At 40.8% G+C, this 18,906-nt stretch overlaps 1 protein-coding gene across 2 annotated transcripts in view; it reads left to right on the top strand.

Moving 5' to 3' along the window:
• SPTBN1 (spectrin beta, non-erythrocytic 1) overlaps positions 1-18,906 on the top strand; it is a 198,402-nt gene that overhangs the window by 131,952 nt on the left and 47,544 nt on the right. For both annotated transcript variants that reach the window (XM_081265412.1, XM_081265413.1), the window contains exons 4-9: positions 8,917-9,090; positions 12,158-12,249; positions 13,831-13,911; positions 14,315-14,430; positions 17,675-17,787; positions 18,550-18,737. In XM_081265412.1, coding sequence (XP_081121538.1) covers positions 8,917-9,090; positions 12,158-12,249; positions 13,831-13,911; positions 14,315-14,430; positions 17,675-17,787; positions 18,550-18,737 — 764 coding nt within the window. The remainder of the gene's footprint in view (positions 1-8,916; positions 9,091-12,157; positions 12,250-13,830; positions 13,912-14,314; positions 14,431-17,674; positions 17,788-18,549; positions 18,738-18,906) is intronic.

Here is an 18,906-nt window from a genome sequence, read left to right as displayed (position 1 = left end):
CAGAATACTGGCACATGTGTTATTTATATTTAGTTCTTAAGAGTCTAATGATGTGGACAACCTGTATTACCTCGGCTTTATAGACAGTACTAACAGAGTTACAGTAACTTGCCTAGAGCCAGTGTTGCTGTACTTCATGTAACTTGGACTGTGGCCCACCCTGTCTGTCGTACCCTCCTTTCCCACTGAGTTCTTAGCAGTGGATCCTGCCAGGGAAGAGACAGATAAGAGGTAATGGGACTCACTATGGTATTCCCTGAATTGTTTTGTTTTTTTTCAGTACTGGGAATTAATTTTCCAATGAACTACATTGCCAACCCTTTTTACTTTTTTATTTTGAGACAGAAACTAACCAGGTTATCCAGGCTGGCCTCGAACTTGCAGTCCTCCCAAGTGACTGAGGTTACAGGTGTGCCCTCCCACATCTGGCATCGCTAATTAGTTTTAATTGGACAAAAGTCACTAATACTCTTCTGAAAGCTCAAAGTTTGATGTGTAGGGAGAAAGTTGGAGACTAGTATAAAATGAATTTGGCTTTATTACCTATTAGAGGAAATTTTAGAATTAGTACCTCCCATTCTACCCTGTGTGACATTAGAGAGGCATATGTGTGTATCTGTGTCTCTGCAGTAAAAGTTCACTTTTGATTGAAGACAGAAACATAAGCAAAGGTTGGTCAAACAGGTATCCTGAGTCCAGTTGGTGACTTTTCTTACTACTTCACCTGAACAGGATCAGCAAGTCCTTTAGAATTCATCTTGCATGATGATCAGTCTTATACCCCACAGTACCTAGCTTGTGTTTTACTGCAGGAAGTAACTACTTTGTAGACATTGTAACTCTAAGTGGCCATCAAGGCCAAGCAGCAGTGTGTGGCACTTGGAGGCCCAGAGGAGTCTTACTTCCCAGAGCTGGGGCTCTGTCCAGCACTGCAGAATTGTCTTTCCAGGTGGCTTCAGGGTTCCTGTGGCTGCCTGTGGAGAAAGAGTGGCAGTTACTAAGGTGGGAAATGGCAGCATACCTCCCAGGGACCCCCCAAAGCACCTTGCCAAGAACTGTCATTGATGTCTTCATTTTATTCAAAAAGGAGGCCTGCTTGGCTCTGGAAAGTCTTTGTTTTCTATTTTCCATCTTTGGGAATATATTCCATATCTCTGCAAATCCTGAAGCCTTGCAGAGTATAAATGACCCAGACTCAAGGCTGCACAGTCAGTTGGGCTATCCAGGCAGAGCCAAGGGCCTGGGAAGGGACCAGGCAGGGAATTTGCCCAAGGCCACACTGTCTCAGGTAGGGCTTGGACTGGCTGCTATGGTGAGCAACTAGGATTATATTTTCAGACCATAGAGACTTCTCCCTTAGACTAATAAAACAGATGGATCATGGATCTGGGACAAAGTTATAGTTGGTGTGCTAGCTTTTCATTATTGTGCCCCAAAGTACCTGACAACAGCAACTTAGAGGAGAAAATGTTTGTTTGGGGCTCACAGTTTCAGTCTATGGTCCGCCAATTCCATTGCTCTGAGCCTGAGGTGAGGCAGAGCATCCAAATGGAGGAAAGCTGCTGAGCTCATGGCAGCCACAAAACTGAGGTTGGGGGCTGGGGTGCTGCACACTCAACAGAAGGAACCAGAGACAAAATATAGTCCACGAGTAGGCTCCCAGTGACCTATTTCCCTCAGCCACACCCTACCTGCCTACATTTAACAACCAGTGCAGTAATCCTTTGAAATTATTAGTCCATTGAAAGGATTAATCCAACGATCAGATTACAGCTTTCATAATCTAATCATTTCACCTCTTAGCATTCCTGCTTCAGTTCATACATGATCTTTTCTGGGGGAAGCATCTCAGAACTAAACCATAGCAATTGGTAAAGATTTGGATCAAGAGGCCTTGGGGAAGGGCAAAAACAGAAAAAGCATCTGTGAAAAAACACAGGATTTAGTGGTATATGAGGCAAAGGAAATCTTGCTAAAATGATTTAAGAGAAGGTCAGTAAGAATAAGTATGACTTAAGAGAAGGTCAGTAAAAAATAAGTATTTTCTGCCTGCAGAGCCCCCCTGGAGTCTTGGACCCGCCAGCCTTGTCTTGATCCTTTGGGTGAAAGAAAGGCTGTTCAGACTGTTCCATCAGAAACAACACAGAACAGAAATGGAAGTGTTGCCTTGGGAACAGGCCCATATCACACTAGAAATCCGATGATAATTAGTGGAAGCAAGAGGGGACACTCCTTTCCTTGGCAGAATTGGCTACTCTGGGGGTGGGGCTTCAGAAAGTGTTTGTAACTGAGAGATGCACCCTCCCCCAACCCCCTCCATTGTGTTTAGTTTTCACCATTGTTATCTCTTCCTTTTGAGAAGATCAGGTTTAGTAATATAAAAATAGCTCCTAAAAGAAAACTATCTACCAGATAGGAACCAAGTCTCTTCCTTCCTTTCTCTGGAGAAATGTGTACCTCTCTTCCTTGTATTCTATATTCTGGGTTCTTGGTGTAGCCTAAAAAGAGTGACCTTTAGAGTCCTGGTTTGTCATATACTGACAGATAATGTCATCTTTATGAGCCCTGTTCTGTAAAATGACAAGAATAATAATTACAATAAATCAGGATATTTTGAGGATTAACTGTGATCACAGCTATAAACCACCTAACAGAGAGAGGTGAACACACAACGGTTGCTCAGTAAGTGGCAGCTAAGAATTTTTAGATCATGGAAGCTATTTAGTTTACCAACATGTTTCCATGTATAGCTCTGCAAGATCATCATTATCTCTTGAAATTCGTTTCTTATAATACTTCCTGACCTTGCCCCCAAGTATTGTGCCTTAAGATATTGAGAAGTCCTCTCTGAAGCAAATAAATCACAGACAATGTAGTTGGCATACTTGAGCTTTAGGTTTTTTATGGGTGGGGACTGCAGATTGAATCCAAGGTTTTGAAAATGCTAGGTAAGAGCTCTACCACTGAGCTACATGCTTGATCTTTTATTTTGAGACAGTTTCGCCAAGTTGCCCAAGCAGTAGTCCTCTTGCAGCTTGGATTACAGACGTGCACCATCATGCCCAGCTTTGAGATTCTTGACCTGCCTTGTATTGTGTCACCAGTACATCATCTGACCTTGCCATGTCTTATTTATTCTGTCATATGAGGGGGTTAATATCGCACTGAAGATGGGTGAACTTCAATTATGAAATACATGAAAGTGATTTAAATCATGAAGGTGGGGTAATAGGATGATAAAGCAAGCCTCCCAATAACTTTTATCACACAATACTTTGTCCAATTTGAATTCCTTACTGCTGTATGGCAGTAATAATAATATTTGTTTAAAATCTTTGTAAATCAGGCTTATTGGACTTCTCAATAAGCTTTGAATTATGGAGTTCTTATATTGAAGCCCAAGGGTCAATATTTCTGTATTTTTACATCCTGTTCCCATCTCCATCTTACCCCTCCATTGGGATACTGCTCCTAAAAGAAAACCACATTTTCTCTATCACCTAATCTTTCTCTCCACTCTAGAATTGAATTTGGGGTGTCAGGGTTAAAAGGGTAATATTGTCATCCCTGTACTTGGGGCACATTTCTCTTTGGGTTTTAAGTGTGCCCTTCAGTTGTCACAGTCAGCTTCTCTGACTCTTACTGAGAGAGTCCTGTACTCAACATTCCCATGTCTGCAGAGAGCTGTGCTACTTCTGAGCAGTTCTAACTCCATGGAATAGGGAGAGGGGGAGTCCCCTTTTTTTGTTTGAAGTAGAATTTTTTTTTGGAGGAAAATACTTTGCACTGAAGATGAAGAAGATGAGAAATCCTCTTCTTGTAGCCGCTCTGTGAAATAATTGTGGATATTATTTCCATTTTACTGATAAATAGTTGAGAAGTAAACTGTTGATTTGTTACAGTGTGGGCGTCATCATTTTCTATACGAAATTGGCCAGCAGAAGCATGTGCAGATGTGGTGTGCATGTTTATGTTTTAAAGAACATAAAGGCAGAAGCAATAGGAAAATTGCAAGCAAGCACATGTTCACATGTGTACAACTTTAGAAGGAGAAAAACACAGATACACATCCCCTCCCCTCTGGCACAATTTTGAGGGAAATAAAAAAAAATTCTGACAGTTTTCTATTTCCCCTGACTTTTGGTGGGGTTTGGTTTGGTTATTTTGCAGGTACTGGGGTTAAACCCAGGGGCACTTTACCACTGAGCTACATCCCCAGGCCCTTTTACTTAAATTTTGAGATAGGGTCTTGCGAAGTTGCTGAGGCTGTCCTCAAACTTGCAGTCCTCCTGTTTTAGCCTTCCAGGTAGCTGGAATTACAGGTGTGCATGCCACCTCATAATTTTGTTTCTTTTTCTCTTTTTTGCACTGCTGGGGGATCCTCTTGCTTACTGGGCAACTGCTCTAATTCTGAACCACATCCACAGTCCCATGCTCTAGTGTTATAATGGCTGACACTTGCCCCAAGTACTTGAGTTGCATCCAGATCTGGAGTGGACCATCTTTAGCTCATCTGGCATTGCCAGTCAGTATGAGGTCCCTGGGATGTGCATCACATTGCTTCAACCTGTGGGAAAGCATTATCATCCTCCCTTACACATGTCCACGCAGAAATGTGCCCACATTGTACTGATGTTTTGACTAGTTTTCTTGTTTGTGGAAAGGATATTCTGGGAGGACTCTTTCTTTGCTGCATTCGTTTGAATGTGAACCAGACTGAAGTGATTATTTGAAATCCGGGTCTTCAGGACAAAGTGTGAAAGAGCAGTGGCTTTGTTCTTCTGGGTAGACACTAGGAAGATATCAGCAACCCCCATCTATTCCTTGTTCTCTTTTTCCTTAGGCCTTTCCCTTTCATCCATATTGTTCTCCTCATCCCAACTTAGGAAGTAACCTTTTCTGCCTGTAAGAGATAAGACTCATGAGAATTTTCTGCTGGGACACACAGAATACTTCTGACCTCCTTGCTCTGCAGGGAACAGCACCTATAGGTGTAGGGAGACCACTCACTACCTCACTAGCCACGTGCACAAACATTGAGAGGAATAAAAATGGCCTCGGAACAGCAGAAATAAATGTCAGAGCCCCTGTACCAGAATTCACACACCTTTTTAGAGGCAGCTAAATCTCCATCACTCAGCTTATAGCTGAGTTTTAACCAGGCTTCATTCTATCCAGCAGCCTCTGGCTATGAGAAGAACAAGAGGCTGCTGTGAGTAGTTACTTTTTCAGTAGTGAGAAGTAGTAGCTAACCCAAGAAATGATCAGGAAAAACCAAAAGAGCCCATGTGAGAAACAGATGCAGAGTTCCGCACTTCTCACTAGGGAGAGGTAGCCCTGTCTACCTCACCAAGGGCAGCACTGACCCACACACATCCAGGAAAAAAGACCTCTCCACTCAGGAAGAAAGGTCAGAAACCCCTGTACCAGCATTCATATACTTCACTTTAGAAGCACCTAATCCCATCCCTGTGTAATGACATAATGTGACTCAGGAGGCTGGTGGGAGTGCTTCTGAGAGAGTGTGTCAGCCTCAGACAGTGTCTATGATCATATCTAACCCTTTTCCTGCCTCATTAGAGTGCTCAGTTTTCATCATCTTTTTGCAATGCCTGGGGATCAACCACAGGGCCTCATACATGCTAAGCAAGAATTTACCACTTTTGATAAGGCCTCTGCCTGTAATCTTATTTCTTTTTTTTTTTTTTTTTAATTTTTTATTGGTTGTTCACAACATTACAAGGCTCTTGACATATCATATTTCATACATTAGATTGAAGTGGGTTATGAACCCCCAATTTTACCCCAAATGCAGATTGCAGAATCACATCGGTTACACATCCACAATTTTACATAATGCCCTATTAGTACTTGTTGTATTCTGCTACCTTTCCTATCCCCTAATATCCCCCCTCCCCTCCCCTCCCAACTTCTCTCTCTACCCCATCTACTGTAGTTCATTTCTCTCCTTGTTTATTTTCCCATTCCCCTCACAACCTCTTATATGTAATTTTGTATAGCAATGAGGGTCTCCCTCCATTTCCATGCACTTTCCCTTTTCTCTCCCTTTCCCTCCCATCACATGTCTCTGTTTAAAGTTAATCTTTTCTTCCTGCTCTCCCTCCCTACTCTGTTCATAGTTGCTCTCATTATATCAAAGAAGACATTTGGTATTTGTTTTTTAGGGATTGGCTAGCTTCACTAAGCATAATCTGCTCTAGTGCCATCCATTTCCCTGAAAATTCTATGATTTTGTCATTTTTTATTGCTGCATAGTACTCCATTGTGTATAGATGCCACATTTTTTTTATCCATTCATCTATTGAAGGGCATCTGGGTTGGTTCCACAGTCTAGCTATTGTGAATTGTGCTGCTATGAACATCGATGTGGCAGTATCCCTGTAGCATGCTTTTTTAAGGTCTTCAGGGAATAGTCCGAGAAGGGCAATAGCTGGGTCAAATGGTGGTTCCATTCCCAGCTTTCCCAGGAATCTCCAAACTGCTTTCCAAATTGGCCGCACCAATTTGCAGTCCCACCAGCAATGTACAAGTGTACCCTTTTCTCCACATCCTCGCCAGCACTTGTTGTTGTTTGACTTCATAGTGGCTGCCAATCTTACTGGGGTGAGATGGTATCTTAGTGTGGTTTTGATTTGCATTTCTCTGACTGCTAGAGATGGAGAGCATTTTTTCATGTACTTGTTGATTGATTGTATATCCTCCTCTGAGAAGTGTCTGTTCAGGTCCTTGGCCCATTTGTTGATTGGGTTATTTGTTATCTTATTGTCTAATTTTTTGAGTTCTTTGTATACTCTGGATATTAGGGCTCTATCTGAGGTGTGAGGAGTAAAAATTTGTTCCCAGGATGTAGGCTCCCTATTTACCTCTCTTATTGTTTCTTTTGCTGAGAAAAAACTTTTAAGTTTAATTAAGTCCCATTTGTTGATTCTAGTTGTTAACTCTTGTGCTATGGGTGTCCTATTAAGGAATTTGGAGCCCGACCCCACAATCTGTAGGTCGGAGCCAACTTTTTCTTCTATCAGACGCAGAGTTTCTGATTTGATATCAAGCTCCTTGATCCATTTTGAGTTAACTTTTGTGCATGGCGAGAGAAAGGGATTCAGTTTCATTTTGTTGCATATGGATTTCTTTGATGTCAAAGTACATTCTTTCATTCTTTTTAATCTGGGTCTTCGGAACAAAGTGTGAAAGAGCAGTGGCTTTTGTTTTTGTTTTTGGTGCTGGGGATTGAACCCAGGGCCTTGTGCAGGCAAGGCAAGCACTCTACCATCTGAGCTATATCCCCAACCCCATTCTTTCATTCTTATATGTCCTTTTCTGTAGGAGAAAAGGAAGTATAAAATAATATAATAATCTGAAACTGGGCATAGTACACTTAAATGGCCACTTTCACCCAAATAACTTTACTTTTAGATGATCTCCAGCTAATAAGTCAGTAAGATCTTAACTATAGAGGAAAAAGGCAGGAAATGGGCAAGATATTTTCATAGGGCTGACTGCTGCACACCTGGCCTCCTTTTTCTCATGAGGTCAACTCACCTGTGAGTGTTCAGTTCACTTGTGCACATGCCCTGTGCTCAGAACCCATCCAGAGACCCCTAAGGGTACAGCAGTGTAAAGCATCATCCCTGCTATCAGCCAGCAGTTGAGTTGGAAGTAAGAAGAGTAATATAAGAAACAACAGAGAAAATAAAAAATACAGGGCAGTGGTGAGTTCCTGGACTACATTGGTGTGTAGAGTTGTGAGAAGAGACCTCTGAGAACTGGAGTAGTTGTACATGTCTCCAAGAAGGAAAGACAGGCCTTGACCTGAGACTTGGAAGTTGGGTGGGACATGGTGCAATGACAAAAAAGATGCTAGGAAGCAAGAATAGCAGCCACCAAGTCAGTGAGGCAAAAATGTATTCTTGTGACTGGGAGGCTGTGAGCTTCCTGTTGGGTCTTTTTGAGATGATGACATCAGCCTCAGGTGCCCCCTGGACCAGAGGAGATGAATGGGAAGTGGAAAGCAGGTGCAGGAGTTGGGTATGAACTTGGTTTTGGCACATAGATAATAGTGACCTAATGAAACTGTGTGTATACACACATGTATACACACAACACATAGTAGGAAGGTAGAATAAAGGTAAAAATATTTACAGTAAATATGTTATATATTTGTGTGTGTAGCAGATACCATAGAGATATATATGGTAGGGGTGTGTGTGTGTGTGTGTGTGTGTGTGTGTGTGTTACATATGTGTGTATGTATATATTTGTTTTATTTAAAATGTTTACCTTACAAGGGCCTCATTTTGATTTTGATACAGCTGGGGAAAAGGAAGGAACATTTGGGGTATTCAAATTATACCCTAATTTTTCTACTCTCCTTTTTCTCCTCTTTCTTTCTTTTCAGTGAGTCACACCCTTTTGTTTAACCCCTTCCCCATGCCCCTCACAAAACCACCATTTGGAAATTCTCCTGACTTGGTGGTGTGTCCCATCTGTATTTTGCACCATCCTTAGGAAGTGACTCAAACCAGCAGGTGGCAAATCTATTTTTATATTGAAAATAATCAGAAAATCCTCACAGGTGTTAGTCATGCATCTGCAAAAAGCTTTGTAGATGGCAGCAGGAGCACTGAAATTCTCTGAAAATTGGGTTCACTTTTTTCTAAATTTCCCATTTCTGTCCTCATTTATAAATAGCTTCCACAATTAAACCTCTGGAAAGTAATCAGAGGGGGGTTATAATTCCCTTAAGTAAACTTTTCTTTTCTAAGACTATTAGATAAATGTGTATTTGAACCAAATGAGCATACAAGATTTTTAGTGTTTTGGGTCAGGGGAGCACTGCATGACAGGCTGTCTCTGCCCAGTTGGATGATCTGTTTCCACCTCTGCTCTCATTTCTAGCCTAAACCCACCAAAGGACGAATGCGCATCCACTGTTTGGAGAATGTGGACAAGGCCCTTCAGTTCCTGAAGGAGCAGAGAGTCCATCTTGAGAACATGGGGTCCCATGACATTGTGGATGGGAATCACCGACTAACACTTGGCCTCATCTGGACCATCATCCTTCGCTTCCAGGTAAGGAACTCAGTCTAGGAATGCTGATGATGCTCAAAACTTAGGCTAATCTCACAAGTTCAGGCCTCTTGGTGGAGCTGACCTCTCTATTCCAGAGGGACAAGGCAGGGAGAGCAGGTTAAAACTGCATCTCAGAGTCAGGGGTGTCATATCTGGCCCTCAGGACTGAGTGCTGCCCCTGGAGGCATGTAGAAGCTATTGTATCCTCCTCCCTCCTGCTCCTGACAGTCTTGGCTCTCCTGTCAGATGGACTCAGTGGTGGGAGTTCCCAGGCTGCATCCCTGCCCACCACTTCCCCAACATCTTGTCTGGTCTCTGATACTTCACTTTGCCAGGCACAGAGGTATGAGGATGAGGCTGATGCAAGTCTACTAGCAGTAGACTCTGAACTTCACCAAGTGTAGAAGTATTTTAAGTCAGAATGTACTTTCAAGGTCATTTTGACCAAGAAGTTTGGAGCCTTGCCCAGGTTTCTGACCCATAAGAGCTCAATATTTCAGGATGAAGCACCTCCAGCCTGAGTCCTGGCTCCTTCTCCAGGTGTATGCTTCCTGCTCAGGCTCTTCAATTAAAATTTGAAAGGCAGGAACCACTTTTTACCCTGGTGTCAGGTTACTCTGCAAACAAATATCCCAACAGTCCTGTCTCCTGGGTGACTGTGCACTCCATGCCTTTCCTTCCTGTTCTGCCCCTTTGATAAAGATCTGATTGATTTTTCTGGGCAAATAAAAACCTCACCCAAATGAAAAATCAAGTTAGAGCCGTCTTTGTTTTTGTACTGAAACCAACCTGTGACTAATCCACTAATCCCTTTTCCTCCCCACTTTGCCTAGGATCGGTCTTCAGTTTGCAGTGTTCTGGGTGTGCATGTGTGTGGAGGGGGAAGGAGGCTAAAATGGAGTCACATTCAGAAAGGGCTCCCTGACTGGCTGGTTCCCAAACCTGGCTGATCATCTGCCACCATTGTGAAAGCTTCTTAATAATTCAGATGTTTAGAGCTCAGCCCAAGTGATTCTAATTAAGTAGATCTGAGGAGGGGACCACTGTTGAAGATGACATAGCTTAACAGAGTTAATTGCAATCATCAAGGACATTTTTTTCCCCCAGACACAATTCTCATGTAGTGTCTGACATTTAGTTCCTGAATTATTGAAAATGGAGTGAATGCTATTAAATTCACTTAATTGTTGCTCTCATGTATTATGCCAACAGATATGAAAATAGCAAAACATTCCTTGAGCTTGACCCCCGTTTTGTAGAGCAAAGCATTCTATATCTATTGCCTTTGACCAATGGTAATCAGAACATGGAAGGGCATTCTGACTGTGGCTTTTCTTGACAGCGGGTCAGTTCCCATGTCAGGGAGCTGGCACACACAGCCCTTTTTAGGATTCTCAGCATGAATTGGGTTGAGTTGTTGGCTAATTAGCTTCCTGCCAGCTTTTCTTTTTCCATACTTCAACCTGTGAATGCTGATACAAATTTTGCCTTTGAGGGAGGTGCGAAGGTTGTCGATGCTAGTGTATGGCCTGTGGTGTTGGTTTCTTACATAACTCAGCCTCTTCCACCTGTTCTACCGATCAGCCAAGGCTCAGCTTCTGCAGTAAAGTATCCTGTATGTCTACAGAGATCTCTCCTTCCCCCTTAAGTCTTAAGCTCCCTGTTCCCAGGACATGTCTTGTACCTATGTAATAGGAATCCATTGATTACTGATGGCAACACAGGTTTTAGGCTGCTGTACCTTTAAAGAGAATAAAAGATGGTAAGAGAAACTGGAAGTCTTGAGTTGGCCTAGTCTCAGAAGTAGCTGTCTTCATTTCAGAAGGGTAGCTATGACTTGTTTCTATATGGGCAAATCTGGAAGGAGATGCCCTTTTTCACATAGAAGTGTGAGACAACTGACAATGTGTAGTGCACACAGTTCCAGCCTGTCTTTCCTTGTGTCATGTAGTGATTGAAGATTACTCTTTCTTGTTCACTTTGCACATGAGCTAATGATTCTAATAAAAGAGTTTGAGGTTTTTGAAAATTCAGACTTCACATTCTTACCACAATTAAAAATTTAGTTTTTTTTTTTAAGTACAGTTATTTAAATTTCTAGGTATTTTTCCTAGTTGAAAGTTTATGACATTTACTTTTATTTTTAGATATGTCGTCCTCATATCTCTTTTGAAAAGAATTCTGGGAGATACTTTTAGATTGAATGGAGGGGGTTTGACAGGAGGTAGGTCAGAGAAGCTTGGGATGGCTAGAGCTGGAAGATGAAAGATAACCTTCTGGGCTGATCCACCCACTTCCAACTCCCATCCCCAATTTAATTATGCTCAAGAAACTACAAGCAAAGGGTAACAACATAACTGGGAGCTGGCTCCTAGCCCAAGAACTGGTATTTACCAGGCCTTTCTATGAGCACTTTCTTTACCTCATTAAGACTCATGGCTGTGAGGTAGCCATTGTAACTGCCATTCCTCAGATGAGGAGTCTGAGGTACTCAGGAGGTAGAGCCCCGATTCACCCAGTTAGTCTGGGTGACTTTGGTGCCAATAAATGAGACTTTATATTGAACATACGCTGTTTATGAGGGGCTTGCAAATGCAAACCATGGAAACACAGCAAAATTTAAGCATTCCCTTTTTCTGAGTAGTGCCTGTATTCTCATCAACGAAGCCCCCATATTTATGTGAAAAAATTGTTATGAAAAACCAAACTAAATATGTTTCTGGGCTATGATAAAGTTCCAAGTATGCTGTGAGAACTATTGTGCTAACTTGTAGTTGGAAAACCAGGTTCTCAGGGGCAGAAACAACTCTTAACTGTGCTAGGAAATAATGCAGGTCGCCATTTTTCCTCCATCCTTATCTCTGTAAAGTATGAAGCCCAGCTCTGGCTAGTGCTTCTGAGCTGAGCCTTTTACTTTGGGAAGCAGTTTTCATTGACATGTAAGCAAGTAATTTGCAGGGTGAGACTTTGATCCAAAGTTGACTTTCATATAAATGCAGACCTGGTCTTCAGTGTCTGTTAGGCTGCTAACCCATCTATTTGTCAAATTTTTGTTTATAAATCTTAGATCCAGGACATCAGTGTGGAAACAGAAGATAACAAAGAGAAGAAGTCTGCCAAGGATGCCTTGCTGCTGTGGTGCCAGATGAAGACAGCTGGGTGAGTGAATGCAAAGGGCATCGGGGCTGCTTCTTCCAGGACAGAGTTCTGCTTTAGTCCTCACTTATAAGGTGCTGACAAGTGTCTTTTCCATGGCTTCCATTGAGGAGGCTTGTTAACACATAAGCAGTTACTATGTTGACATTTCAGCTAGCTTTTGTAATGGAAGGAGTTCTGATTTATAGTTTGAACCTGTCATATTTCTTCGATCAGAGGCATTCACTTTTTTAAAGGATGCTCCAAAGACCATTATATTTTGAATTTTAAAATCCTGGAAGCATTATTAAGAATCACACCCACTGTATTTTTAAAATGCTTTTGAAAGTTTTCTTCTCCCTTTAACTTCTGCTGCTTGGGGGAGCTTTGCTCAGTAAACTTGAGAGTAATCTTTGGTGTCCAAGTTTTCCTTTCTTATATTCTTTCACTGAAGTTTTAGTGAAGATAATTTTAGAGAACTGCATCTCTTTTGTTGCTCACCAAAGTTTTCTGGGCTCAGCTGGTACTAAATCTACAAAGTTATCATCAAAGTATTTTAGTCATATGTTCTTTTTTTTTGTTGTTAGTCATATGTTCTTAATGAGAATTGATTTTATATCAGGTAAATTGGAGAGTTACTCTCAATACTACATGTACCTATAACTAATGAATATGAAGTATGGAAACTATGAAGAGCTTAGGACCTAATAAGTGGGTCAAGTCAGATAATGATTCTTTAATCAACTATAGGTAACAACCTTATTAATAACCAGAATGGTATAGAATAGCTTGTTGGGGATAAGGTTCAAACATAGGCAAATTTTTAAGGAAGGTACTTAACTGTATATAAAACTTCATACAACTAAGTGATATAAGGGAAAAAGAAAAGCTGAGTATCACATGAAGAGGTAGCCCCATCTGCCTTTGTATCCCAGAGTGATGTGTATATTCGGTTCCCAATGACTGCTGGTGCTGGTATCTTACTATGTGGAGTAGAAAGCCAAAGGAAGCAAGAGGCCTCAGCCATATCTCTAGTTATGGTCATTTTTTCCAAAGTAAGAGTAGTGCCTTAAATCTAGGGCACAACACAGTTCATGCCTTTTGAGAGATTGAATTACCAAGCAGGAGAAGACACATAAGATATATATTTTATTTTTATTTTATAGCGAACTGAAGTTGACATAATTGACTTTAATGATAGGTATTATCTTGGATTTTACAGTGCTTAGCAAACATTTTTTTTTTTTTTCATTTTTGCAGCACGAGGGATTGAATCCAGGAGTGCTCTGTCACTGAGCTATACCCCCACCCTTTTTAATTTTTTATTTTGAGACAAAGTTTCCTCCCTAAACTGCCCAGGCTAGCATCAAACTTCTTGAATTTTAAAATCCTGGAAGCATTGTTAAGAATCACACCAATTATGTTTTTAAAATGTTGTTGAAAGTTTTCTTGTAATTCTCCTGTCTTGGCCTCCTAAATTGCTGGGATTATAGACGTGTACCAGTGTGCCCAGCTACAAACACATTTTTAACACTGCATTTAGCAAAAGTATAAACCTTTATGTGGTAATTCTGTTGATTTTCTCTTGTGCTTTGTTCTTGGCAGGTACCCCAATGTCAACATTCACAATTTCACCACTAGCTGGAGAGATGGCATGGCCTTCAATGCACTGATACACAAACACCGGTAAGTCTAAAGAAATCATGCTAACAATTGTGGGATAGAATATTGCTGTTCTTCCAAAATAGATCTTGGTGACTTATGATTTTCAAGTTCATTGCCTTAGATGTTATCATACCACAGTGGAAATTTCTGCATTCCATGTGAGGAAAATATGGGAGAATAAGTAAATTATCCAAAACAAAATAAGCAAGTTAACACATTATCTTTCATTCTCTTAATATATTCTACAAATGTTTATTCAAAAATCAGGTGTCATTGTTAAATAATTACATAATTTTGTAGTTTTACTACACTAAGTGGTTATTTTAACATTTTTTTGGAGTAATGATCAAGTCTCATTAGTCACATGATTTGCTTCCAAGCCATGATTTTTGTTATATTTGGCTGTGTTGTTTGTTCTATATAGTCCTGATCTGATAGATTTTGATAAACTGAAGAAATCCAATGCACACTACAATCTGCAGAATGCATTTAACCTGGCAGAGCAACATCTTGGCCTCACTAAACTGCTGGACCCTGAAGGTAAGGACTCAAGGAATGAAAGGTAGGATTTTAGCAGCAAAGGTTTAATATAAAATCTGTCTTGTGTCCGTACCTTTTATTCATATAGTATGCTTAGATATCAAAGAAAGGGGACCTTAATTTTGTGGAAATTTAAATAGTCTGAAGGAGAAGGTGTGTTAGGCAGAGGGAAGCAGGTGAGTTTGAGCACTGTGGATCTAGTGGGAATGGTGGTTAGGCTGACAATAAATGAATACCCCAGGAAGGGTTGGGTGCCCCACAAGCTAATGCCTTTAGAGATTGTTCAGCAGGCAATGGGGAGTCCTTGTAGGGTGTTAGTGCCCGTGTTCATGGTACACAATCTGGCATAGATGTTCAGTGATTGCTTGCTTATTGACATTCACCTGAAGGTGAATGCTTTGGGATGGTTGGAAACTGAAAAATGGGCTGAGCGTTGTTTGCTTGTGAGCAAATAACTTATAAATGAGGAAAGTGCATCTGGGAAAGGGAATATGGGTAGAAGCAGCCGCAGCACTGAAAGTTTTTTCTTACGGCTGACTGCATCCCATTCTCCTCATGAACTAACTATTCTGCTCTGGGGCTCTCTGTAGTAGCCTGAAGCCCCACTGCAAGTGACACAGCTGGCCTGTGTGGGACAGTCCACAAAATCCGAATTCCAGGTTTTATTTCAATGTGGTCTCTCCGAACAGTGTTTTCTGATTTTGGAAAACATTTAAAACATATAAGGATTTGTTTATAGTGCTGGAGCTTTATATATTCTCTTAGCTGTGAGCAAGTATTGGTGAAACTATGTGTATATGAGTGAAAGTTTAAAGTTCTTATAAATATACAACAGGAAGTTTAACTCCCCAAGGGCAAATTGAGGTCATGAGGCTGCCAGGCTGGTTTGCTGCTGTTTTCCAGTGCATCAGATTCGCTGATATGTTCTCCACAGGAAGCTAAGATAAAATTATGTTTGTGCTAACCCATTAAATGATTTCTCAATATAAACAGAAAAGTAAAATTCTTTCAGTCATGATAAATCTTCATGCTTTAACCCCTGCCTTACTATCAAAGGGAGACTTGCCTTAGCCCTTTGTGCTTTTACAAAGAATCTCTTTTTTTTCCTGTCACACTGACAAATGTTTCATTAACTACTTCTTTAATTTTTCTAATGATCAACCAGTATAAAAAGGGGATTGATATTTCTCAGATCACAAAAACAGAAGCTAAAAATGGCAGTTGATATGGTCCTGTATGTTTGATATATTTTTTGGTACTGGGAATTGACCTCAGGGGTGCTTAATCACTGAGCAACATCCCCAGCCCTTCTTTGTATTTTATTTAAAGACAGGCTCTTGCTTAGGGCCTGGGTAAGTTGCTGAGGCTAATTTTGAACTTGTGATCCTCTTGCCTCATCTTCCCAAGCCACTGGGTTACAGGCATGTGTATTTTGTCTTGATTATTAGTTCTTAGTCCCAAGCTAAGATAGACCCAAATATTATTAGTTGTCCAGTGCCTCAAAGATTATCAGTTAAAATATACTTGTAGACCAACTAAAAAAGAATTTTTTTTTGCCTGTTTAGTCCTTTCAGTTATACCAGCATTTTATGTTTATTAAATTATATACATGCCTGACATTTTATTCAGGCTATCCTTTAGTTCTCTCCTCTCTGGGCACCTTTGGTGGGGCTGAGCAGACCCAGGAACCCTCAGGGGAGAACAGTACCTGTGATCTGGTGGTTACTGTCAATGGCTGCTGTGTTGACCTTGGACTGGGAGTGTCCCAGCCCTGTGCCCTAGGTGTTCTCATGTTTAAAACAAGAGAAACAATCTCACTTCACATAGGCTATTTGGAGAATAAAAATTAAAGTATACGTATGAGTGTATTTTGAAGAAGAGCCTGATGCATCTTCTCAGAGCTATCCTGTTTGTTCTGTACTTAATCTGACCCAGGCTAGTGATGCCCTCAATACTGCCATACTAAAGACTTGACATATTCATCCATTTGCTTCCTCACCCAGTAAATATTTAAATATTTACCTACTTTGTGCAGGGGTAACACACTAGGAATTTGGGAGGTGGAGTGACATAAGGGGCTAAGGCAGGGTAATCTTATCCTTGGGGAATGAGTCTTGGAGGCAAAGAATAAAAATAATACCTGGAAGAAAGTGGACTAGGTGCCCATATATGCAGTCCTAAGGGAGAAGAGGGAGAGAAAGAATAATTCCAGCTGTGGAAATCAGGAATGGCTGTATTGATTGGAATTATAACTTTTGAGCTGGATCTTGAAGGATAATAAGAAATGATGGGAGAGGAAGGCCATTTCAGGCAAAGGGAAGTTAAGAAAGGAAGGCATTTTGGATTTTTTTTATTTTTTTATTTTTTTATTTTTTATTTTTGTGTGTGTGTGTGTGTGTAGGGTCAGGTTTAATTCGAATATATAGTCCCTGAGAAGAAATAGGCTCTAGAATTTAGAAATGTCTAGAACAATGTGTGGCACTTAGAAAAGACTTGATAAATATTTGAGGGATGGATTGATGAAATAAAAGGGGGGGGGCACTTGCCTAGAATGTGTGAGGCACTGGGTTTGATTCTCAGCACCACATATAAATAAATGAATAAAATAAAGGTCCATCAACATCTTAAAATTTTTTTTAATAAATAAATAAAAAGACAAGGAAAGTTTCAACCAGATTCTGAAGGACTAAAGGGCTTATACTATAATCTTTACACTTAATGGCATTTTTGAGCTAGGAGAAAATGTGTTCACAGTCATGCTTCTGGAAGAACAGTCTGGGTGCACCGTGTGCAATGAGTGGGGTAACAGAGAAACCCATCGAGGGAGCCACTGTTTCAGGTTTGATTCTATGATTCTGTGGCTAACTGGATATGGGTAACAAGGAAACAAAGATGTCTAGACTGAGTGACTTGGAGAGATTCTGGTGTCATGGCAGAGATGAGAACTCAAGAACCACAAACTCAGTTTGCTGGCAAGGGTTGGGAGTGTGTGATAAGGCAGGGAGCCAAACACAGTGTGTAGAAGGCATTTTATGAATATCTGTATCATGTTGTAAATCAGTCAATCATATGGCTTCATCCTCATTATCCTCATAATAATATAGCAATGACAGAACTCTCAAGTGTAAAGAAAGGAAGGTGCTGGGCAGTTCAGTGTAGTCGCACAGCTGTTCCAGGTTGTTACTGCTGCGTGGGTGGCAACATCATGAGTAGCACTCTGAAAAGAGTTTTCTCTGGATTACAGATATCAGTGTGGACCACCCTGATGAGAAATCCATTATCACTTATGTGGTAACTTATTACCACTACTTCTCTAAGATGAAGGCCTTGGCTGTTGAAGGAAAACGAATTGGAAAGGTAAGATCACATAAGTTTTCTAAGTTGTGATGCACAATTCAAATCAGTCTTCCTGTCTTGCCACCTAAGTACCTTATTTTTCTAAGAGCTCATCATGATTGTGATTGCAAACCTAGTAACTCAAGACAGGGAAGTGAGCAGAAACTTCTTCCTGAAGGGCAATGAGAGGTGGGAGTGGGTGTGATGGCTGAAAGATCTAGGAAGGGAGCCCCAGACACAAACACTCTTCCCCTCAACGTTTCCAGAAAATTGGGTATCAAAAGTCTGATAGAGTCTATTAATGTGATGACCTTGAAATCCTGCTGGCCACAATAGAAAAGGCCTCAGTCTTATGCTTTTTACTTCCCATGTGGCTAATGTTCACCTGCCATATTTTTTCAAAACACCTGAGATCTGATGACATTGTCCTCCCAGTGCAATGAAACAGAAAATTCATGGGACAGGATCAAACTAAATTAAGCCCTTTTTGCTTCTCTAGGAATTTTTGTAGGTTGGACTGTAGAAATCATTCAGAATCTTTTCCCTGAGGGTTGGGAGGTTACAGAACCAATTACAGTTGAGTTAAGCTGTCTTTGCTCACAAATAATAGCCACTGTCTGGCTGACTATTAGCAAATAGTTCCTTGAATTAAAATGCTTGTGCCAGAGCATCACAGAACCATTTCAAAGCCAGTCATTGAGTGTGCACATGCTCATTGTAGGCTTACAATCATGTTTTCCTTGCATGGTGATAGAATCTTGAGTTTTTCTAACTTGTTTATAGGTGCTTGACAATGCTATTGAAACAGAAAAAATGATTGAAAAATATGAATCACTTGCCTCAGACCTTCTGGAGTGGATTGAACAAACCATCATTATTCTGAACAATCGCAAATTTGCCAATTCACTGGTTGGGGTTCAACAACAGCTTCAGGCATTCAACACTTACCGCACCGTGGAGAAACCACCCAAGTAAGATGCATATTGTCATGTATTACCATTAACTTGGCAGGAGAGATTATAGCATCCAGTAGACCCCCATTTTCTGACTTCTGTGATCCCATCTCTTAACTGAGTACCTCTCAAATGCCCTTTCTCCCTTTCATTTGCTTCTGTGTTGCTGAGATTTGATTTAATTTAA

This window comes from Spermophilus citellus (genome assembly GCF_964194105.1).
Source record: "Spermophilus citellus genome assembly, chromosome: 13".
Classification (NCBI taxonomy): domain Eukaryota; kingdom Metazoa; phylum Chordata; class Mammalia; order Rodentia; family Sciuridae; genus Spermophilus; species Spermophilus citellus.
The sequence above is the reverse complement of the archived record's forward strand: the minus strand, read 5'-3'. Positions and strand labels throughout refer to the sequence as shown.